General features: G+C 44.6%; 1 protein-coding gene across 1 annotated transcript in view; it reads right to left on the reverse strand.

Annotated features, from left to right (window-relative positions):
- FYB2 (FYN binding protein 2) overlaps window positions 1–24,154 on the reverse strand; it is a 102,228-nt gene that overhangs the window by 48,259 nt on the left and 29,815 nt on the right. Inside the window, exons 5-11 of the mRNA XM_030205638.1 lie at window positions 22,677–22,765; window positions 17,271–17,302; window positions 10,208–10,242; window positions 8,671–8,757; window positions 8,011–8,015; window positions 5,291–5,322; window positions 2,367–2,401 (exon numbers count right to left, since the gene is read on the reverse strand). Of these exons, the coding sequence (XP_030061498.1) occupies window positions 2,367–2,401; window positions 5,291–5,322; window positions 8,011–8,015; window positions 8,671–8,757; window positions 10,208–10,242; window positions 17,271–17,302; window positions 22,677–22,765 (315 nt within the window). The remainder of the gene's footprint in view (window positions 1–2,366; window positions 2,402–5,290; window positions 5,323–8,010; window positions 8,016–8,670; window positions 8,758–10,207; window positions 10,243–17,270; window positions 17,303–22,676; window positions 22,766–24,154) is intronic.

Here is a 24,154-nt window from a genome sequence, read left to right on the forward strand (position 1 = left end):
CCAGAAAAATATCTGAGCTGGCGGGAAAACGCTTCTTTCGACCTTAGCAGTCTGCAGTAGGCATGCGCTGAAAACTGAGCATGCACAAGTGCCAGTATCGTGGAGAGCAGTGTTTTAATTACTATCAGGGGGATGTCTTCAGCTGGCGGAGCTTGGGATCCCCACCAGCTACCTCTAAACGTGTGCTACTGTTGGGTGGGCATGAGCCCTGGCCCACCCAGGCCCACCTGTGGCTACGTCACTGCTGGGATGTAAGAAGAACCAGCATTCTTAGTAGACTTGCCATATAGACATTCCAGCAGAGCAGTGGGGCTCCCTAGGGGGCACTGCAGTGGACTTCACATAAAAGCTTCCAGGTACACACCTGTTACCCCCTTATATTGTATGGGGAGCCCTCCAAAACCTACCAAAATCCTACTGTACCCAACTGTATACCGCTGTAATAGCCCTTATGTCTCAGTTGTCACCTATATATGGGTACAGTAGGTTTTTGGTGGGTTTTGGAGGGCTGGCACTTTCCACCACAAGTGTAGCCGAGTGGATTATGGGCCTGGGTCTCCTTCTCCAAAGTGTACTGCACCGACCACTAAGCTACTCCAGGGACCTCCTTGCTGCTGTAATAGGACTGGCCATAACATCTGAAGCTGACACAGAGACTGGTATGTACTGTTTACTTCACATCTTTGGGGGGTGGGAAGGGGTCAGTGACATCTGGGGGAGTAAGGGGGCAATTTCTTTATTCCTCCAGTGGTCATCTGGTCATTTAGGGCATTTTTTTGTGGCTTAGCCGTTATTAAACCAGGTCCAGCTCAAAACATCTTAGCTTTAGTCCTGGACGTTTTTTTTCTGTTCCATTATGGCAGAAAAATATCTAAGTACTAGGAATGCCCAACACATCCCTGGCATGTCCCCTTATGAAATGCAGATGAAATGCATAGATAAATGTCTGCAAAATAGGTTTCAAAAATAGTGATTTGAATGTCTTGGCAAGCAAAACATCCAAATGATGCTTTATGCCACTTTTTAAACATTTTTTTCTTTCAAAAATGAGTCACAAAATGTCAACAACCAAGATGCAGGTGATACAAAATGGGGGATAGAGGTCCAGCAGGTCTCCAGCCTCCCCTAACTCCCCTCAGCATTTCTAAAAAGTCCCTGGTGGCCCAGTGGGATACCGACATCCCCCCCCCCCCCCCCCCCCCGGAACGACAGGGAGTTTGGAGGTCTGCTGGACCTCCGGTCCCCCCGACCCCCCCAACACTCTCCGACACAGTTCAGGGAGGGCTGGAGATCCAGTAGGTCTCCAGCCCCCCCCAAAACCCCCCAGCATTAGCAATGGGTCCCTGGTGGTCCAGTGTCAATGCCCCCACCTTGAGTTGAAGGAGAGAGGTAGCCTGCCTTCTCTCCTCTTCCTTCGACGCACCGCCTGCAAAATGGCAGAGCCCAGCCCTGACCAGTGTATCATGGGATGCACTGGCGGGGCTTCACACCATATAAGGGAGAAACTCAGAGCTGGCGTAGGGTTTGCCGCAGCCAGCGACCCAATCTTTGGCGCGCTGATCATTGGGGATGAATAGGTTTAGCATGCATTTGCATGCTATTTGAACTAAGAGCCCTGTTTTACATGCATTTGCATGCTAGTTCCATTCAGAGCCCACGAGCACGTTGTTTCATGCGCTTGGGGACTCTGATCATGGGGCGGTAGCAAACGCAGGCGCTAGTATAGCGCTAACAACCTCTAGTGCCGGCATTTGCTTCTGATCGTGAGGGGGTGAGTTAATCCAATAAAACAGTATCTTTTCAGAATTATCCTCTCTCCATCAGGTTAGTGAAGTGCAGCTAAACTCCACCCCAATATTCAGCCAGTGGCAGGCAGCGCGTTCACTGCCCGCTGCTGGTGTTCAACCTGGATGTTCAATGCCGGGCCGTTACAGCAACCGACAATGAATAACCTGATTTTTCAGTGCTGGTTAGGGCGTGACCAGTTAAATCGATATTCAGACTTAACCAGTTAAGGCTTAGCAGGCAAAGATAGGCCTGCTTTTTATGTAGCCTTATTTGGCTGCAAAACCTCGCTGGTTAACTTCTGAATATCGAGACTTAACTGGCTAAGCCGCTGGAAAGCCCCCAACATCACCGGCTTTATTTTCGGCAGTGATAACCAGTTAAATACTGCTGAAAATGACCATTTATCCACCGAGAGGAGTTAACTAGTTGGCGGCCATTCCCGGCCGGTTAACTCACAGACTATCAGCCGGTCTTGGTTTAAATAGTACAAACTCATCTAAGCTATACTGTGTCTCTCTATCATGAACATTTGTCCATTCAAGTTTAGGACCTGAAATGCTGTCATAACAAGAAGTTACCTATTCACACCAAAAAGAAAACTTGATTGAGAACCCTACAGAAAAAACAAATAGAAACAAAAAATTACAGGTGAATTTAAGTTAGAATTAAGAACATGATTTTAACAAATTAATGACCATAAAGTACAGCACATTGAAAAGATTTTACAAAATTAGGCAGACTGATATAAAATTATCCTTAATGGGGATCAATGGTAGTGGAAACTTGGAATGCCCTGTCGCGGGATGTGGTGGAGATGAAGACGGTAACGGAACTCAAAAATGCGTGGGATAAACACAAAGGAATCCTGTTCAGAAGGAACGGATCCACAGAAGCTTAGCGGAGATTGGGTGGCAACACCGGAAATTGGGAAGCATAGCTAGTGCTGGGCAGACTTCTATGGTTTATGCCCTGAAAATGGCAAGGACAAATCAAGGCCAGGTATACATAAAAGGTAGCTCATACAATGAGGTTTATCTTGTTGGGCAGACTGGATAGACAATTCTATAATGGTGCATTTATATTTAGGGTACCTGGATATAAACGCTCATATGTACTTAGGCACAAGCAGTAACACCAGCAAAAGAGCTGACGTGTATGCACACATGTCCTAGAGATACACAAGTTTTAGTATTCTATAAGTTATGATGCCTTAACTTTGCACCTCACTGGAAACTCCACCCAAACGCTGCCCACCTGCAAGCTACACGCTTTCTGAGATATATCCCCAATTCTATATATGGCACCTAAAATTGTGCATGCAAATCTGGGCATACACCCAGTTTGCTCATGCAATTTAAATTGAGTAACGAGTCAATAACTAGCAGTTTAATTGGCGCCAATTAGGATCTGCACATGCATCTTGCTAAGTGCTATCATACATAAAGATGCAAATACAAATTTGTTAGTATGCAACTGAAAAGAAGTGTGGCCATAGGAGGGCCATGGGTGGGTCAGGGGCGTTCACTAAAGAATTCAGGGGATCCCTGCCTAACTTAACACATGAGGATTTACAACAGGTTTCAGTTGGTGTAAACCTTTTGGGCGTGGATCCCAGCACTAGGGTGCTATTCTAGTTCCCAAACCTGGGTCCTGGAGGCACCCCAGCCAGTCACGTTTTCAGGATATCCACAATGAATATTCATGAGAGAGATTTTCATGCACTGCTTCCACTGCATGCAAATTTCTGGGACGATCCCTGATCCACCCATGCCCCTCCCATGGCCATGCCGCCTTTTGAGTTGTGTGCTATAAAATTTAGGCGCACATTTTATAGAATAGGGTGCAGGGCAGATCTGCACATAAACCCAAAAGATTGCAAATTAACAGCAATTATTAACAGCTCATTAACAAATTAGTTTATGCGTGGATCTGGGATCTGTGTCCAAATTCGCACGGCCAACTTTGGGCAACCTATATAGATTCCGGGAGTAAGTGTCTGTTTATGTATTATTGCAAGTTGATGATACTATATGGTAACGCCACATTAGATTAAGTTACAGGGCGGCCTGACCATTAGGCCACCTGAGGCGGGGGCCTCAGGTGGCACTCTTCAGGAGCGGCATTGTGGGGGATGACTTCGCAGCATTTTACCTCGTGACAGTGACTTTCCAAACCCAGCAGTAATTTCCGTACGCTGCCCTACCACTGCCGGCACCCGCCTCTTCCCTTTATTGTGGCCGCCTCTCTGAAGTAACTTCCTGTTTCGTCAGATGCTCAGGCAGCCGCAGTAAAGGGAAGAGGCAGGTGCCGCGGCAGAAGGCCAGCGTATGGGATCGCTGCCGCTGCTGGGATTGGAATGTCACTGTGACAAGGTAAAACACCTGGGGGGGCAACATATTAGCTCCGCCTCAGGCGGCATCTTGCCTTGGGCCAGCCCTGGTAAGTTATTAATCTCAATGAGGATAGGGAAAGGGCAATGGGGATGGAATTTGATATGACGACTTTCTGTGGTTTACACATTAGCTGCCGGATTCTACATATCACGCCTAGTGTTCCACACCTAAATCTAAGCGTATTCCATAACAATGCTTGTAACTTAATTGGCTTAATGAACCAATCAGCATTGTTAACAGCACTTAAGCAATAATGAGCACTAATTGTCAATGATTAGAAATTATATGCATAACTCGCTAACTGTATGCTATAATGAAGAGCCCCTACATTCTAAAGTACGCAGTTCAAAAGGGGCTTAGTTGTGGGCGGGGAAATGGCGTTTCGTGGGAGTTCCTAAATTTACATGTGTTGTTATAGAATATGGCCCAGTCTGTGTAAACCTATGTGCAGTGATTTAGACCACATTTTCGTTGATGTAAATGGATGCACATAGTTTTAGGCACTGGGATAGCAACGCTTAAATCTTATAGAAATACGCTTAGGCAAAAATGATTTCTGTGCGGATTTGTTGCACTGACCATAAGTTACTTCTCCAATCTCCACTACAATACACATCAACATATGTTATTGTAAGTTGAGAAACAGGCTCTTTAGTGAGTTGATAGGGCAATTTTTAAAGTAATCTGCCTGGGTAAAATAGCCTGAGTGAACTTGGCCACCACCAGCTGGCTGCGAAGTACAGGTGGGCTTTTCAATTTGCTAGCTGTCATATCCTTATAATCATAAAATGGTTCATAGGGCTTATTTAACCTAAGAAGATGCAGGCAGGTTCAAATTGAGTGGAAGTTGACTCTAATTATCCGAGTAAATTAAAAGCAAATATTCACAGATGTAAACTGGGGGCACATAAGATTCATTCACCCTTATACAATACCACCAGCACACAATAATTGTGCTTTGCCTGTCAGTAGCTCCCATCCAGTGTTCAAATCAAGATATGCGCAGTCAGTCTGAAAACATAAGCTTGATGGAATCTCATACATACTTGATGGGTATTATTTAACAAACACAAATTAGACTTCTTAATATGTAAAATGCAAGGTATTACCTCATTGCCTGGTATGTCAGTTTCATAAGTAGCTAGAAAAACAGAGAGAAAAAAAAATGATACTTTTCCACCATCTGATATAGGTGCAGTGGCGTACCAAGGGGGGGGGGGGTGGTGGGGGCGGTCTGCCCCGGATGCACGCCGCTGGGGTGTGCCATGCGCCGGTCAGCTTCGTTCGTTTCCATGCTCCCTCTGCCCCGGAACAGGTTACTTCCGGGGCAGAGGGAGCATGGAAACGAACGGTGACCGGCGCGTAGCACCCCCCCAGTGGCGTGCACCCGGGGGCCGGGGCGCATCGGCGATCCGCCCCGGTTGTCAGCCCCCCTAGGAACGCCACAAAAAAAGATATCAGTTGAAATCACAATTTTACTATACAAACCACATGTTGAAGTGTATAACTTGACAAATGTATGTTCAGTGCAGAATAGCAGTTCATTGATCTCTCGTGCAAATTGATTGTAGTTATTTGTTATATTTGTAGCCCACATTTTCCCACCTATTTACAGGCTCAATGTGGCTCACATAGTACCGGAGAGGCATTCGCTTACTCCGGTGTGAATAAATACAAAGTGATGTTGTGATTATGTGGAACAGTCAGTGGAAGAGTTGTGTTATGTCCATTACGTACTTTACTTTTGTTGCGTTGCAGAGATCAGGCATTTAGGAGGGGTCGGTAGGGTATGTCTCCGTGACCGAGTTCAGTGCTACGTAACATGAAAACCTGGCATTTCAACAGGGGTGACCCATGACGGTACTTCATGAGCTCCTTAGATTAGTGTAACCTCCCAGCGTTCAGCTGAAAGTATCAGAAACACAGGTATTCGCTCATTTGTAAAAGGTGAGTCAAAGAAAAAAGAACCCACGTACACGCGTCTGGATAGGGAGGCAATGCAAGAAGATTGTACACAACAGGCAGTGCTACTGTACAAAAGCAAAACTAGAACCCGGTAACTGTCATTCTTCATATACTGTGGTGAAGTCCATTGATAAAATTAGCAATGCTGTATCATATACCCCCAATAGGGAGAGAAATAAAGCTAAATATATTTTTTGCATTCAAATAAATCAGTGTTTTTAGTAAAAAAAAAAAAAAAAATTAAAAAGCTAACTGAACAGGTAAGTCAGAATGTAAGGACCACGGGTCTGATATTCAAGTCACTGGATATCAGCATTTTCCTGACTGCCGCTGGCGACAAAACACAGAAATTCAGCGCCAGGCCATATCTGGGCAACTATTTTATTTATTAGGATTTATTTACCGTCTTTTTGAAGGAATTCACTCAAAGCGGTGTACAGTAAGAATAGATCAAAAATGAGCAATAGGCAATTACAACAGTAAAAATATTCAACAATACAAAATATGGCATGGTATAACTACTTAACACAATCTAAATTACGGGAACCACTGGTTTAAATCTATTAGATTGTAAGCTCTTTGAGCAGGGACTGTCTTCCTTCTATGTTTGTGCAGCGCTGCGTATGCCTTGTAGCGCTATAGAAATGCTAAATAGTAGTAGTAATTCCTTATTCTATTTCCCAGTTGGTAATTGAGTATTGCTCTCCCAGCAGATGTCTAAATTACTAGTTTAATCCAATTGGATCTCAATGCTTCCAAGCTTGACTGGTCTCCAAGAGATCACACTTTGCTCAATATTTAAGTGAGCGTCAATGCTATTATTGGAGCTAATTTTATCATTGGTCCATTTTATTCAAAAAGGACCAAGTGCTCACTGGTCAATGTAAAAAAAACCCAAAACCTAGGAGGAAAAACCATTGACCCACGAGCCCTATGTCCCTAAATATATCCCACTTGCAATGACAACACAATATGTAATAGAACATTATAATTGGTAGAGAAGGGTAAGGCAAAGTTGTAACATATAGATGAGTAAGAGAGTAGGAAGAATTAGAAAGTAAGGTGATAGATTTGAAGAAAGTTGCACGTGAGGTCAGAGAGATGGTTAAATATTATCTCAGCTAGGGTAGGAGTGGATAAATATGTCCCGCTGCAGTATGTGCAGCCCGAGTCAATCCTTGTGTGTGAGTGAGGCTAACAAGTTAGTTACTTCTTCCATTATAGGCTTGGTTGAAGTAGAGATAGTCTTGTGTTAAGCGGAGCCTTTCAGGCAATGCATTCCAGAGTGTGGGGGCTACTCCGGAGAAGGCTCGCTTGCGGGTATCACATCATGTAATGTCTTTTGGAGAGGGTTAGCTAATGCATAGGCAGTTAAATGTGATAACCAGCCAAGTGCTGCTCCCCAGAATAACCGGTTTTCAGTTCATCACTAACCGGTCACGTGCTGCAAAAACGTAGTGGCTACCTCTGGCCAGATAAAAAAAAATCACTGAATATCGACTCCCACATTTCCATATTTCTGCAATTTGTTCCAACTGGTAGTTTGAGATCTTTATCCTCCTCAGACAAAGGGAGATATTGGTTACATGTTGGTATTAGAATGTAATTTCTATGACTAGATGTGTCAGAAACCCACACTAATGTCATTGTAGGGCTATCATATGTAGAAATGATGATGCTTATTGGAAACACAAATGCTTTATAACGCTTCTCATTTCTGTTAAAAGAGAAACTAAATGAAAAGGGCGTGCACATGGCAAAAAATGTTCAGTTTAGGCTTTCCCCTTCCCCCAGTTTTCAGAGTACTTATTTCACACATTTGTTCTAATAGAAAATTCTAAAAGCATGTTGGGATGCTTCCGACATGCACTAATTGACTTAACATTAATTCATAGGATCAAAGTGTTAAATCAAATCTGGAGCACATTAAGGAGTGCTTTTACTAAAGCTTAGAGCATGCTAACGGAGATTAGTGTGTGGTAAATGCTGCATGTCCTATTTTATACCTATAGGCAGTGGCGAGCCTAGGTCGGCTGCCACCCGGGACGGATCGCCACTGCGCACCCCCCCCCGGGTGCAGCACGACACCCCCGCCCCCCACGGCGCAATGACACCCCCCTCCCCGGCGCATCCAGCCCCCCACCCAGGTGCATTCTTGGCTGCTGGAGGGTGCAGAGAGCAGCCGCGCACCTGTCGGCTCCACTGGCTCCCTGCTCCCTCTGCCCCGGAACAGGAAGTAACCTGTTCCGGGGCAGAGGGAGCAGGGAACCAGCGGAGCCGACAGGCGCACGGCTGCTCTCTGCACCCTCCAGCAGCGTGCACCCGGGGCGGACCACCCCCACCACCCTGCCCTTGCTATGCCGCTGCCTATAGGCCATGCGGCACTTAGCACATGCTAGTATCCATTAGTGCAAGCGAATGTGCACTACCAAACGCATACCTTTAATGAAAAAAAATTAGCAAGTTTCACTTTCAAATTTACATAAACAAAATGAATGCTAACGGACATTCTCTGGTTTAACACTCACATGCTTCTGTGAAGGGACGCAAGTGAACGGAGCCTAAAGACCTCTGTGGTTCTAAATGATCTTCATAACTGTCAGGCTCATCACTACAGGAAAAACAACAAAAATAAAGCAAGAGGATGTACTTTGCAGAAAGAACTTGAACGATGAGCCTTAAAGAATATTTTTGCTATAAATTCTAGTCCAGTAAACAATAGTTGATGATTTTGTGTTGAGTTATATATTCTACAAAAATTATCACAGAGGAAAGAAGAGACTCTCTAAACAATTTCCCTAAGGCTCTCCTTGTAACTGACAATCTCACAAGATCTCTTGATTATTTTGAAATAATATGTAGCGTTAAAAAGCCTCAGAACCCAACCTTCACTAATAATCTGTGTGTATATATAGTGATAGGTTTTTCAGGATAGTTCAAGTCATTGGCATTAAAAACCGCCTCACTTTGAATCATTAAACCTTTATTCTACTGCGTTAGTTTGCTGGTCAACCCTTCTCTTTTTGACAAGTTAAAAAATAAATGACTTTAGTTTTTCCAAAAAAGTGCTTCATGTACCATGCTGTGGACCCCACCAACTGTGGTCAAAGTTTCACTCGTGGCTCTTTCAAGGTGCTGTGGTCAAATCTAAAAAAAATACACAGTGAAACCTCAGTTTTCGTCAATAATCCATCCGAACACGATCGGTGAAATCCGAAACCGACGAAAACCAAGGCAATTAACGAGGACGCCCAACATCGGGAGGACGTCCATCTTCCAATACAAATTGGGAGATGGACGTCCTTTTTTGACGAAATCCGAGGCAACCGACGAAAACAGACAAATTTCTAGTCGAAAAAAATCAACGAAATCCGAAACAGACGTCAACGAAAACCGAGGTTTCACTGTATATATACATATAAACTAAAACTTTCATACTCAAAACTGTGCTCAAAAAGTGTGTCTTCTAATTCTAAACCAAAATGTGCCCCCCCCCCACCTCAGGCTCTGGCCCCCTCCCACCGTGATGTTTGGCTATGCTCCTAACTTGAGCACAGATGATTTTAAAGCATGGGGGGGAGGGGTATGCAACACATGAATAAATACGCCACTCGCTGTGGCCTTCCTTCTCAGCCTCTTTTGGCTTAGACCCTTCATAATTATGATGGGAATTTGTGCAATTAATGTGTTTGTTGGGGGGGGGGGGGGCGGGGTTGAGGCAATGTGCAACTCTGCTATAATCAGGGACCCAAAACATTTCACACTTAAAAGAAAAAAATGGCCAACTGCCATGAGTACAACTTACAGATGTTTTTTAACATTCTGAACGAGAATGTCGCACAACTGAAGTGTTTCCCTCTTGGTGGGCGACTTTGTCAGATTACTGACAAAGATTTACAATTTGCAGCTAGTGATATTTCAGTGCCCTATTCCTAAAAATGTTTTGATAAATAAAGGGTGTAAGAATGCCAAAAAAAACCAGTGCCCCGATGTGTTTGCATTATAAACAATGACTGTCCAGGTTTAGGTTTTGAGAAGCTGCCGCCATCAACAGACATTACCTAGTCATGCCAAACAGAAAGCTGGAACAGAGAACCTACAAAAGAAATAAGTAGAAACACAAATTACATTTAAACAAACGAGACTGTCCCATAGGGGGTCATTATAGGCCCTTTTACGCAAAAGCGTGCTAAGCGGCTAGCTTGTGCTGTTATCACGTGGATACAGTTAACTATTGCGTTGCTTGGATGACACAATTCCTGTTATGAGGCAGAAAATAGGCAGGTTGTGGGTGGGGAATGGGTGTGGATTATACACTGCAGTTCACACATTAGGTCGGATTCAGTAAGGGGCCCTTTTACAAAGGTACAGTAGGGTTTATGGGCATGCAGCATGCGCCAAAACAAGACTAGCCTACCCCTTGGCAGTAATTTCAGATCTGGCATGTACCCATAGCGCCAGGACAAATTACTTTTGTAATTTCCTACTGCATGCGGTGTTTCTTTCTTTTTCTTTATCACATTTACAATATATTTCAAGTACAATTCTTGAGAGAGCAAAGATGACTATTGGTCATCTACTATAATAAAACTCACCCTCAACGTTCTGAGGACACTGACGTCAGTGAAGCCAAGCCCTGACTTTCTTCAAAAAGGTTCGAAGGTTCGGGGTGGTGAAGCCAAGCCCTGACTTTCTTCAAAAAGGTTCGAAGGTTCGGGGTGGTGAAGCCACCAAAATCGCTCCGGGCCCCGCCCTCGAGGGCGAAGCAATGGCAGAACAACGAACGGGTTGGCAGGGAGGGAGGTAGGGAGGGGAGTGGTGGGACATTGCTCCGGGCCCCGCCCTTGCATCAAACGTCATGACATTGGGGGCGGAGCAACGGCAGAACAACGAAGGGGTTGGCCAGGGAGGGGGGTGGGACATTGCTCCGGGCCCCGCCCTTGCGTCAAACGTCATGACATTGGGGGCGGAGCAACGGCAGAACAACGAAGGGGTTGGCCAGGGAGGGGGGGGGGTGTTGGGGGACGAAAACCTTGCTAGCGCCCGTTTCATTTGCTCTGAAACGGGCCTCTTTTACTAGTAATAATATAAAGGTTGCTGCACTAACCATTAATAATGATCTGGACAAGTAGGGCCACAGAATAAAGCGCAGTCCTAACTTGCCCAGATATTGCCTGAATACTGGTACAGAATATCAGCTGGCACTTGAATGACATCCAGTGACCAAATAAGACCACGCTGTGCCCGGCATTGAATATCTGGGTCAAATTCAGTCCACAGAGGTCAGTACCTTAAACATCGCTGACTGCTGCTGGCTGAATGTTGGACCCAACAGTTTTATTGGTGTCTGGGACAAAAAAAAATGTACCACCTTCTGAAAATCCTTTCCCAAAAAACACAGATCTACTGCCGTTGGGCTGTTTTCTCAGAGTAGCCCACCAGTTTGAATTGCACCGCTTTGGAGCATGAACCCAAAATGCTCCTCCTGCTACTGCATAGGAAAGCACATTGGGGGGGGGGGGGGGGGGGGGCGAGGTAGGGAATTCTGTAAAGAAGATGACATGTAGGCACTAGAACACATGCTCGCTGCACCCTACGCCTGGAATAAACTTCCTGAGCCCCTACGTCTTGCCCCATCCTTGGCCACCTATAAATCTAGACTGAAAGCCCACCTCTTTAACATTGCTTTTGACTCGTAACCACTTGTTACCACTCGCCTCCACCTACCCTCCTCTCTTCCTTCCCGTTCACATTAATTGATTTGATTACTTTATTTTTTGTCTATTAGATTGTAAGCTCTTTGAGCAGGGACTGTCTTTCTTCTATGTTTGTGCAGCGCTGCGTATGCCTTGTAGAGCTATAGAAATGCTAAATAGTAGTAGTAGTAGTAGTCTCTTGTAATCAGAGGTGATATTGTGATGTCATAATGCCTCAGGCCACCAATAAGAGCCAACCTCATCAGTGATGTCACAATGGCTTGATTGTCCTATACTTGGCTCACTTTTATTACATAGTTCTTTGAGCAGGGACTGTCTTTCTTCTATGTTTGTGCAGCGCTGCGTATGCCTTGTAGCGCTATAGAAATGCTAAATAGTAGTAGTAGTAGTAGTAAATGACCAGAATACTGGCACATGTGTACGTGGATGACAATATTTCAGCTCTGCACCATTCTGTACCCTGGTGCCTAAAACGCAATGGCATGCAGTTTAAGATTGATATATACATAGGTGGAGTCTGTATTACTATAAATTTAAGTGTATTTTTCAACAATCTAGGTGCATCCATTTACACCAGCTCTGCGACTGGCAAAATGCTTGTGCCCAACATTGGTCATAACCTGGTTACACCGGTGTTGTACAGAGGAAAGTAGGTGATTAGTTTCCTTTATTGAGCAGGCTCCACATAGGCACCCTTTAGGCCCTAAGGCAGTGGTGTGCTGGAGCCGGCTCGCTCCGGCTCGCAAGAGCCGCTTGTTAAATTTTGACAGCTCTTGCGAGCCGGTTGTTGTTGGGGGCGAGCCGGCTCCATTAGGGGAGGTAAGCATGGCAGGAGGGCGCCATCACAGGCCATGCTTACCTCCCCTCCCGCTCCCAAACACGTCCAACGATGTCCTTCGCCCCCACCCTCCCCTCTTGCTCCTATCCGTCAGTTTCTCTTACCGCCCTCAAAGCGCCGCTTATTTAAAGCGCTGCTGCCCGTCTTCAGCCTTCCCTGCTTGTTTCGGATGAGTTCTTCCCTCAGTCCCGCCTTCTGATGTCATTCTGACGTCATTTCCTTTTTCCGCGAAGGCGGGACTGAGGGAAGAACTCATCCGAAACAAGCAGGGAAGGCTGAAGACGGGCAGCAGCGCTTTAAATAAGCGGCGCTTTGAGGGCGGTAAGAGAAACTGACGGATAGGAGCGAGAGGGGAGGGTGGGGGCGAAGGACATTGTTGGACGTGTTTGGGAGCGGGAGGGCAGGGGAGGGGAGAGAAATGCTGGGCATGGATGAGTAGAGGGGGGCAGGGGAGAGAAATGCTGGGCATGGATGGGCAGAGGGGGGCAGGGGAGAGAGGAGAGTTTCAGGACATGGATGGAAGGAAGGGCAAGAGAAATTCTGGACATGGATGGAGGGAAGGGAGAGAGAAGAAATGCTGACATGGAGGGAAGATAGAGGAAGGAGATTAGATGAAGGAAAAGGAAGTGAGGAGAGAAACTGCACATGGATGGAGAAAATAGGCAGAAGCTGGGTCCACTGTACAGTCAAGTCTGCGGAGGACCAGAAATGAAGAAGAAAGGAGGAAAGAAAAGAAATAAATGGAAAGGAAGCCCTGGAAACGGAGTTAAGAGGACAGATAGCAGCAGAATCAGATACTGGGCCAGCATGATCAGAGAAACAAAGTCACCAGACAACAAAGGTAGAAAAAAATAATTTTATTTTTATTATAGTGTTTGGAATATGTCCACTTTGAGAATCAGGTGCTGAACGTTAAAAGTTTATATTTATTTACTTATTTATGGCATTTTATCCCATATTAAACATGAATTAGATTGGAACCTGGGATCATTTAATTTTTTTTTTCCTGGAGAGAGTAATGCATTGCCCACCCCCCCCCCCCCCCCCCACCGGCTATAGCCAGCTCTGCAATTTTAGGGGGGGGGCGCAGAGGTGGATGGGGGGGGGGGGCGCAGTGGTGGATGGGGGGGGGGGGCGCCGAGGTGGACCGGGGAGAGAGCCTGTTAAAATTTTACCAGCACACCACTGCCCTAAGGGGTCCTTTTACTAAGGCGCGCTGAAAAATGGCTTGCAGTAGTGTAGGTTTAGGGCACACGCCGATCCATTTTTTAGTGTGCCTGGAAAAAAAGGCCTTTATTGCCGAAAATGGACACACGGCAAAATGAAAATCGCCACGCGTCCATTTTGGGTCTGAAACCTTACCACCAGCCATTGACCTGGTGGTAAAGACTCACACGGTAATGACCTATGCATGCCAAATGCCACTTGGTGCACATCCAGTACGCGCGCCCGAAAATAAAAAATATTTTGCAGACACGCGTATCGGAAGCATGCCAAAAATGAAATTACCGGAAGAGCCACATGGTAGTCTGGCGGTAACTCCATTTTGGCATGTGTTGGGCACGTGTAGACACTTACTCAGCTTAGTGAAAGGGCCCCTTAATGTAGACATATCTTTTAAGAACTGAACTCGGTGTGATGTCCTGTTGCACTTGCACTAGAAATTTCCCCAGCAATTAGCGCAGAGGCTTGGCTCTTGCTGTGCATTAAATTTGTACAGCCAACATGTAGTCAGTTCAAAACTTTTCTGCATTTTAGTAAAAAGGGCTTCAAGTTCAACGGCAAACCAGATACAATACTTTGTTCACATGCACGTTATACACCAAAAAAATAAGCCTCGTGGGGCTCATTTTCAAGCACATGGATGTGGCAAAAAAAAAAAAGAAATCTGCCAAAAATATCGAAATCATGATTTTCAAAATACAAAATTTGGACACGTTTCACTGTAATTTGGCCAAACAGTAAGGGGAGGGGGGGGGGTTGGGCAGGTCCAAAATTAGAACATCTTTCAGAGATAATGGCAAAAAAGTAGCACGTGTTTAGCAAGACCTGTTTTAATCACATCTAAGTTACAGAAAGGTGCTCTGACTGACCAGCTGACCACTGGAGGAATTAAGGATTGACTCCTCCTTAATCCCCTAATGGATGCCGTCCCCCTCCCACCCCCATAAGAACTGAAACGGGATACCAGACGCTATGACAGCATTTGGTATTACAAACATACTCAACAGAGCAGCAAGGAGTAGGCTAGTGGTCAGTGTAGTGGACAATAAAAACAAGGGGATCCAGGTCAAAATCCCAGTCTAGCAAGTACATTAGAGGTGGAAATTGTGAGCCCTCTAAAACCACAAATTAATTGCTGTACCTAAATATAGGTGATTGTAATGCTGGTTTTATTCTGTTCCTGGCAGTGGTGTAGCCAAGGGTGGGCCTGGGTGGGCCCAGGCCCACCCAGTAGCAGCACACCTATGATGTGGCTGGGAGTATTGGAGCCAACTCTGTGGGTGCTGTGGGTGCTTGAGCACCCCCAATATTGAGGAAAATTCCTTGTATGTGTTCAGGGAGAGGTCATTTCCATTGGGCTTAGCACCCCCAATAATTTTGAAAAGTTGGCTCCTATGGCTGGCAGGGATTCCAAAGCCCCACCAGCTGAAAACTCCCAACAGCTGTCCCTCCTGCGTACCTTGTAAACAGCAGATCTTTGCCTGCAGTGAGCAGCAACTGATTCATACTGCTCGCACCGGCCCCACAGCCTTCTCTCTTTAATAACGGTCCATAGACCGTTATTAAATGAACTTGGGGAAAATCCACTATTTCTGGGATAAGCAGTATAAAATGTTTTGTACTTTTTTTGGGATCTTGCCAGGTTATTTGTGATCTGGATTGGCCACTGTTGGAAACAGGATGCTGGGCTCGATGGACCTTTTGGTCTTTCCCAGTATGGCAATACTTATGTACTTATGTATTCCCGCCTATGTGGAAACAGGAAGTTGCATCAGGGAAGGCTGTGGGGGCCAACATGAGCAGTGTGTATTAGTTGTTTCTCGCTACCAGTGAAAATCTTCTATTTAAAAGATATGCGGAGGAGAGGGGATGTTTGCAGCGAAGGGCGACTAAAATGATAGCGGGGATGGGACGACTTCCCTATGAAGAAAGACTAAGGAGGCTAGGGCTATACAGCTTGGAGAAGAGACGGCTGAGGGGAGACATGATAGAGGTATATAAAATAATGAGTGGAGTGGAACAGGTGGATGTGAAGCGTCTGTTCACGCTTTCCAAAAATACTAGGACTAGGGGGGCATGCGATGAAACTACAGTATAGTAAATTTAAAACAAATCGGAGAAAAGTTTTCTTCACCCAACGTGTAATTAAACTCTGGAATTCGTTGCCGGAGAAAGTGGTGAAGGCGGTTAGCTTAGCAGAGTTTAAAAAGGGGTTGGACGGTTTCCTAAAGGACAAGTCCATAAACCGCTACTAAACGGACTTGGAAAAACCCAAAATTCCAGGAATAACATGTATAGAATGTTTGTACGTTTGGGAAGCTTGCCAGGTGCCCTTGGCCTGGATTGGCCGCTGTCGTGGACAGGATGCTGGGCTCGATGGACCCTTGGTCTTTTCCAAGTATGGCATTACTTATGTACTTATGTACTTATATGGCATGCAGGCGAGAGAGAGACCAAATCACTTGTGGGACAGGGCACAGTTCTTCTGCCCACCCATCTTGGGCCCAGGCCCACCCAAAATTGGGTGTCTGGCTACGTCCCTGGTTCCTGGATGGCTACGAATGCAAAATAAAGGAGTTATGGTGGGAATTGTTCATGGGTGCCATCGTTTAAAGTCCACCACACTGACCACTAGGCTGCCCCTCTGCTCTGCGGGGACATCTGTCTGGTTATTTCTCTCAACATGATGCCAGGCAGACATTTTGGTTCCTGTTTTTTTGGCATAAGTTGGACGTGTCAGTTTGGAAAACAGCTCTTCTTGTTCGACTATTTCTGTTCAATGTGTCCATCTTTGTGCTACTTCCTAAAAGGAAACCCAGATGTTTTTCCTGTTTGAAAATGGCTTTAAAGATGGACATTTTTGCATAGAAGACGCCTAAACAGAAGAGCTGTTTTACAAATTGACCTGTTCATTTTTCTACATGAGCTAAACGTCCTAATTCGGACTTGGATGGGTTTTTTTTTCCGAAAATGTCCCTCAGTGTGGTGCTATCCTATCCCAAACAAACTTTTTCTTAATTAAGCTCCACCTCTTCCTGTTTTTCAATCTTCTCTGTGCTATTATCCATGAACAGATGTTTTAACCCTATATGGCTAAATTGTTTGCCCTCGTCATGTCTTTATAATCACAAATGGTTGATTAGGTCATTCTGTCTCTGAAAAGGCAGAAATTCTGTTTCAAATGGAGTCGAATATGGCTTCTATTATTCCTTGTAGATTTAAGAGAAACATTAATGGCTCTGATCATGGATTTGAAATGGGAAGGGTGTCTAAGATTTGTTGCATTTAATAAGCATCAACCTCTTTTGCCAACTGGACGCTGTTACGTGATAAGCATTAAGTTACCTTATTCTCAGGTATTCCAGTTTCAGACGTATCTAGACAAAAAAAATATAATTCTTACTAAATGTAAAGAACTAGATAGATTCATTTAAAAAAGAGATTATCTTATGAAGAGTTTGTATTGCAGTTTTGACAGTGGTCTTTCAGAAGCCTTACGAACATAAAAAAAATCACTCTCAGTTTCATAGTCACATAAAAACAACAGAAATCAATTGTCAAAGCAGTTTCTATTGGTAACAAGTTCTTTAGCCATGTAAGTTACCCATCCTCAGTATGGCTAAAGGTTAATATGTTCTTCCAGCGGCATTCTGACAAGGCATTGTTGAGGGTGTGCTTAGGTGAACATAAGAATAGCCATACTGGGAAAGACCAATGGGTCTTCTAGGCCAGTGGCCAACCTAGGTCACAAGTACTTGGCAGAATCCCAAATAGTAGCAATATTCCAATGCCATCAATCCTAGTGACAGCAGTGACTTTCCCTATGGATCCACAGAAGCTTAGCTGAAATTGGGTGGCGGGGGGAAGAGGGGTTGGTGGTTGAGAGGCTAGGATAGGGGAGGGCAGACTTATACGGGGTCTGTGCCAGAGCCGGTGATGGGAGGCGGGACAGACTTATACGGTTTGTGCCCTGGAAAAGACAGGTACAAATCAAGGTAAGGTATACACATATGAGTTTATCTTGGGCAGACTAGATGGACCGTGCAGGTCTTTTTCTGCTGTCATCTACTATGTTACTATTTCTGCTATTGACTATGGACTTTTTCTCCAGGAGAGGCAGCACTTTACAAAACCAGAACACCGTACCAGTGATTTCATGGTAAGAATCCTGAAAGGGAACTTTAAAACAATACAGGAACGTAAGACCTTTAAAGTCAGAATGATTAAATATTTTGACACCCACCAGACAGGGCTTAACAAAGATCTGGGTTTTCTAGCCCATTAAAAACCATAAAATTGTACTGCTTTGTCACCCTATCTCCATGCATATCTCCCTGTCCCTCACCCACCCGACCCTTCCTGTCTCTCACCTATCCACCCCCATCCTGTTAGACTGTCACTGAAACGCTTTGATGTTTCACTCAGGGTCGTGCCGATGCGGTAAGCGGGGTAAGCGCCGTAGGGGGGCGCCCACCTCTGGAGGGTGCCGCTGCGGTGCTTACCCTCGCCCCGCGCTGCCGAGGCCTTTAAATCTTTTACCTGGTCGCAGCAGCGTCAGTGAAAGCACTGCCGACGTCTCCCTTCCCTTGCACTCATTGGTTCCCTCAGTGTCCCACCTTCTTCTGACGTCAGAAGAAGGCGGGACACTGAGGGAACCAAGAGCGCGAAGGGAAGGGAGACGTCGGCAGCGCTCCGCTTTCACTGACGCTGCTGCGACCGGAAGTAAAAGATTTAAAGGCCCCAGGGCGAGGAGGAAAGAGCAGAGAGGCATGGATGGGAGGGCAGAGAGGCATGGATGGGAGGGCAGCAGCAGGGCCCAGGGAGAGGACAAATTGCTGGAAGGGGAGGGATGAGAGGAGGATTGCTAGCTATGGATGGAGGAGGGAAGGGCAGAGAGGGACAAGGATGGACATGGGGCCCAGGGAGAGGACAATTTGCTGGAAATGGAGGGGAGGGGAGAGAGGAGGATTGCTGGCTATGGATGGAGGAGGGAAGGGCAGAGAGGGACAAGGATGGACATGGATGGGAGGGCAGGACCCAGGGAGAGAGAAAAAATTGCTGGAAATGGATATAGAGCAAGAAATGAAGAAGAAAGGAGGAAAGTAAAGAAATAAATGGAAAGGAAGCCCTGGAAATGGAGTTAAGAGGACAGATAGCAGCAGATTCAGATACTGGGCCAGCGTGATCGGAAAAAGAAAGTCACCAGACAACAAAGGTAGAAAAAAATCATTTTACATTCATTTTAGCGTTTGGAATATGTCCACTTTGAGAATTTACATCTGCTATCTTATTTTGCAATGTATAGCAATTTGTTTCTAAGAATATTGCTGACAATTCCTGTCAGTGTGGCAAGTGGTGAGCGATCATTTCACCGGGAGGGGGGGGGGCGTGATCATTTTCACCGGGGGGGTGGGGGGCCTGATCAATTTCACTGGGGGGGAGCATGATCATTTTCACGGGGGGGGGGGGGGGCGCCAACTGATAGTCTGCAGGGGGGCGCCAGAGACCCTAGGCACGGCCCTGGTTTCACTTATATATACTGTCATCTACAAACATTTGCTTATTTCTGATCCGACGAAGAAGGGCAACCTTCGAAAGCTAATCAAGAAATGTATTAATTTATGTCCAATAAAAAAAAGGTAATTATCTTATTTTCTTTTCCATGTTTTATTTCTATTGATTACTCTCCATGAGAGGAAAAAATGCATGCACAGATTACATCTTCAAGTTTACTTGTGTACTTTTCAGCAAAATTATATTTACACTAAAATCAGGTACAAAGGTCTATGTCTACTTCGTACTCATGGCAAGTTTTCAAAGAGAAAATACTCATACTTCCACTCTGAGAACTGTACTTGAAAAAGAACATTGCAGACTGCATCATCTCCTTAATGCCCATGATGTTTCAAGAGATAAGTACATAAGTACATAAGTAGTGCCATACTGGGAAAGACCAAAGGTCCATCTAGCCCAGCATCCTGTCACCGACAGTGGCCAATCCAGGTCAAGAAGGCTGAATGCTGCATGAAGACATTTCATGCATTGCAGCAACTCGTATTTCTCCAAAAGCTGAATTATGCACATCAGAAATACAAAGTCTGCACTCTTCTGAGAGTGAGAGACGGGATATGTGCAGGGGAGAAAGGGGTATTCTGATTACAATGGATATTTCATCTAACCATATTGTATAAAATGCAGACCTAACAAGCTCAAGGTGGAACTTGTGAATCATGCTGGGAGTTTTTAGTTAGTGATTATTTCACAACACTGTACATCACATTCTTTCTGTGTTAATCCATATTTAACAATAGCAACAGCCATGTGCAAGCCAACTCATATGTATGGAGATACTTTGTAGTTTTCTAATCCAGCAGTTCCCAGTTTGGGGACCATGACTCTAGTGGAGCCCTGGCATAAATGCAATAACTTTCTATCTCACACCCAACCTAGATCTGGAAAAGTAGGATTTTCTGCTTCTCTCTTGCTCACTCATTTGCAAAACAAAGAAGTTGGGAACAAAAAGACCCCCCCCCCCCCCCACACACACACACACGCTCCTCTATGAGGTAGAGGAGTCAGTGGAGTAAATTAACCCACCACCACCAAAGGAGCTTGGAGCAAGACATGACAGGTACCTTTACCCCAGTCATAGTCCCAGATAACTATACAGTGAAACCTCCCTTAGCGCCAGGGTTTGAGCCTGATAACTAATAGCAGAGCTGGCACTAAGGGACTACTACTACTACTATTTAGCATTTCTATAGCACTACAAGGCGTACGCAGTGTTGCACAAACATAGAAGAAAGACAGTCCCTGCTCAAAGAGCTTACAATCTAATAGACAAAAAATAAATAAAGTAAGCAAATCAAATCAATTAATGTGTACAGGAAGGAGGAGAGGAGGGTAGGTGGAGGCTCAGTCCACCAATAAGAGCCAACCTCATCAGTGATGTCACAATGGCTTGATTGCCTGATACTTGGCTCACTTCTGATATTGTGATGTCATAAGGGAAAGGGGGAAAGGGAAATGGGACTTGATATACCGCCTTTCTGAGGTTTTTGCAACTACATTCAAAGCAGTTTACATATATTCAGGTATTATTTTGAACCAGGGGCAATGGAGGGTTTACTGACTTACCCAGAGTCACAAGGAGCTGCACTGCACTAACCAATAGGCTACTCCTCTACTACTAGTACTATTTAGCATTTCTATAGCGCTACAAGGCATACGCAGCGCTGCACAAACATAGAAGAAAGACAGTCCCTGCTCAAAGAGCTTACAATCTAATAGACAAAAAATAAAGTAAGCAAATCAAATCAACTAATGTGTACAGGAAGGAGGAGAGGAGGGTAGGTGGAGGCGAGTGGTTACAAGTGGTTACGAGTCTACTACTACTATTTAGCATTTCTATAGCGCTACAAGGCGTACGCAGCGCTGCACAAACATAGAAGAAAGACAGTCCCTGCTCAAAGAGCTTACAATCTAATAGACAAAAAATAAATAAAGTAGGCAAATCAAATCAATTAATGTGAACGGGAAGGAAGAGAGGAGGGTAGGTGGAGGCGAGTGGTTACGAGTCAAAAGCAATGTTAAAGAGGTGGGCTTTCAGTCTAGATTTAAAGGTGGCCAAGGATGGGGCAAGACGTAGGGGCTCAGGAAGTTTATTCCAGGCGTAGGGTGCAGCGAGACAGAAGGCGCGAAGTCTGGAGTTGGCAGTAGTGGAGAAGGGAACAGATAAGAAGGATTTATCTATGGAGCGGAGTGCACGGGAAGGGGTGTAGGGATGGACGAGTGTGGAGAGATACTGGGGAGCAGCAGAGTGAGTACATTTATAGGTTAGTAGAAGAAGTTTGAACAGGATGCGAAAACGGATAGGGAGCCAGTGAAAGGTCTTGAGGAGAGGGGTAGTAGGAGACTTAGTAGGGAGACTTAAGGGGAGGTCCTTGATACAGCTCATATTTGAGCGAAGCATGCATGTCTGGCAACAGAGTCCCTGGGTCTGATATTAAAAAGATAAGTACAATAAATATATATATATATATATATATATATATGAAAAATATAAAAAAAAAATTGTAAAAATCGGGTGTACCAATGAAGAAGTTGGTGTTAATTACATTGCCATAGTTACATCTTTGGCAGTGAACACCGCTGAGGTCACCAAAATTGGTTTAAAAGGATTGGTATAAGGATTTGATGTTCAGAATAGTCTGTTATTGAGATGGACGTGGGGAAGTCACTACTTGCCCTGGGATTGATGGCATGGAATGTTGCTGCTATTTGGGATTATGCCAGGTACTGGTGACCTGGATAGACCATTGTCGGAAACAGGATACTGGGCTAGATGGACCGTTGGTCTGACCCAGTATGGCTATTCTTATGTTTTCATTTAAGAGCACAAAATAGGCTCTAAATAGGAAAAGCCTATCAAGCAGGCTCCTAAGTAATCAAGTGCATATGTGTTTAGGCGCAGGTACTTATGCCAGTAAGTGGAAATGCTCATGCATAGATTGGAGAGATATACGCATAACAAAATTCTATCAGTGACATGTGTAAGTATACAACCCCACCCAGACTCTGCCCATGTGAATGCCCACCTGTAAAGAGATTGTCATTTTTGGTCACGTGTTCACATATGCACATATGACTTAACATTGGCATTTATGTACATATTTATCACCTAAAGCTACATCACAACTTATGAAATTGCCCCCAAAGAGTCTCAAAGCCAGAAGAATAGAATGGACTCACATGTCTTGACTTTTGGGACGGGATACAATTTAATGGAGTTTAAGGATTTTTGTAATTCTAATTCATCATCATACATTTCAGGATCATCACTATAAGAAAGAAGAGAGCATTAGTACATTTCTTTTATGCCTTACTTTTTCCAAATTAGATTAAAAACCCAGATAGTCATCTTACATTAAGAACATAAAGTCAGTCATGGGTAAAACCTGTCACTGGATGTTGTTAAATGACCTGAACATCAACCCAGATAAAACCCAATATTTTGTGGGTAGAGGGTGAAGAAATAGAGGTACCACTGATGAGAAAAAAAACAAAAAACAATCTACTGCTGAAATTCCCTTCTAGTCACATATTAAAATTCTTGGAGTAACACTGGATTCATCTTTAAGAATGGATAACCACGTAAACGAAAAGGTTAAGGAAGCTTTTGTAAAGCTTAATATCGTTAGCAACAATTATGAGTCAACTAGATTACTGCAACATCACTCTGCTAGGTTTGCCAAATTCACAGATACAGAGACTGCGGATTGTTCAGAATGCAGCAACAAAATTGATATTGGGAGGAAAATCTACCCATTCTGCCACTCTGCTTCTGGTAAGATTGCACAGGCTTCCAGTAAGGGCCCAGGATATGCTTCAAATGATTGATGTTTGTTTCAAAATACTGTATGACCTGGCCCTGGCTTATCTATGTGATACCATATCTTTATATTCTGCTTCTAGACCATTACGTTGGTTTTGGTTTTGTTTTTACAAGAGATAAGACTAACAACACCTGCAAATTCTCTATGCTGTAAATCTTCTACTAGGAAAAGATCTATTGTATGAAATGGTCCCGAATCGTGTAACAAGCTACCACGCAGCCTAAGAGAGCTTAAAAGCTAATGAATATTTAGGAAACGTGTGAAATCCTACCTATTTAAACATTATAATTCTATATGCGGTGCTTAAAAATCGACACTGACCCCCCCCCCCCCCCCCCCCAACACACACACACATACAAACAGTATTCTACAAGCTGTACCTAAAGTTCTATGTGGTTTACAGAACACACACTTAAGCGGAAAGTCATACGTAAATTTAGGCATGCCATTTGCACCAATGAAAATGTGGTGCAAACGCTCGCACCAATTTAGGAGCACCATTATTCTGTAATTATACATATAAATTAAAGCCACACCCCGTTCCCTCTGAAAGACCCGTGACTCCACCTTTTCCATGCCCCCTTTTATGGAATGTGCGTAAATTTTAGGCATGGATCCCATGCCAAATTTACATTATTGGTCCCAATTTAATGTAATTAGTGCCAGTAATTGCTTGTTAAAAAGTCAATTGGCAACTATTTTCCTCTCTCTCTTTTCAGGGCAATGTCTCTAGATGGGTTGTTATTGTGCATCAAAACAAAATCACAAGGAAGACAAAGACGTAGCGGAGAGACTGAATGAATTCTTTGCTTCGGTCTTCACCGAGGAAGATTT

This window comes from Microcaecilia unicolor, chromosome 6 (genome assembly GCF_901765095.1).
Source record: "Microcaecilia unicolor chromosome 6, aMicUni1.1, whole genome shotgun sequence".
Lineage (NCBI taxonomy): Eukaryota > Metazoa > Chordata > Amphibia > Gymnophiona > Siphonopidae > Microcaecilia > Microcaecilia unicolor.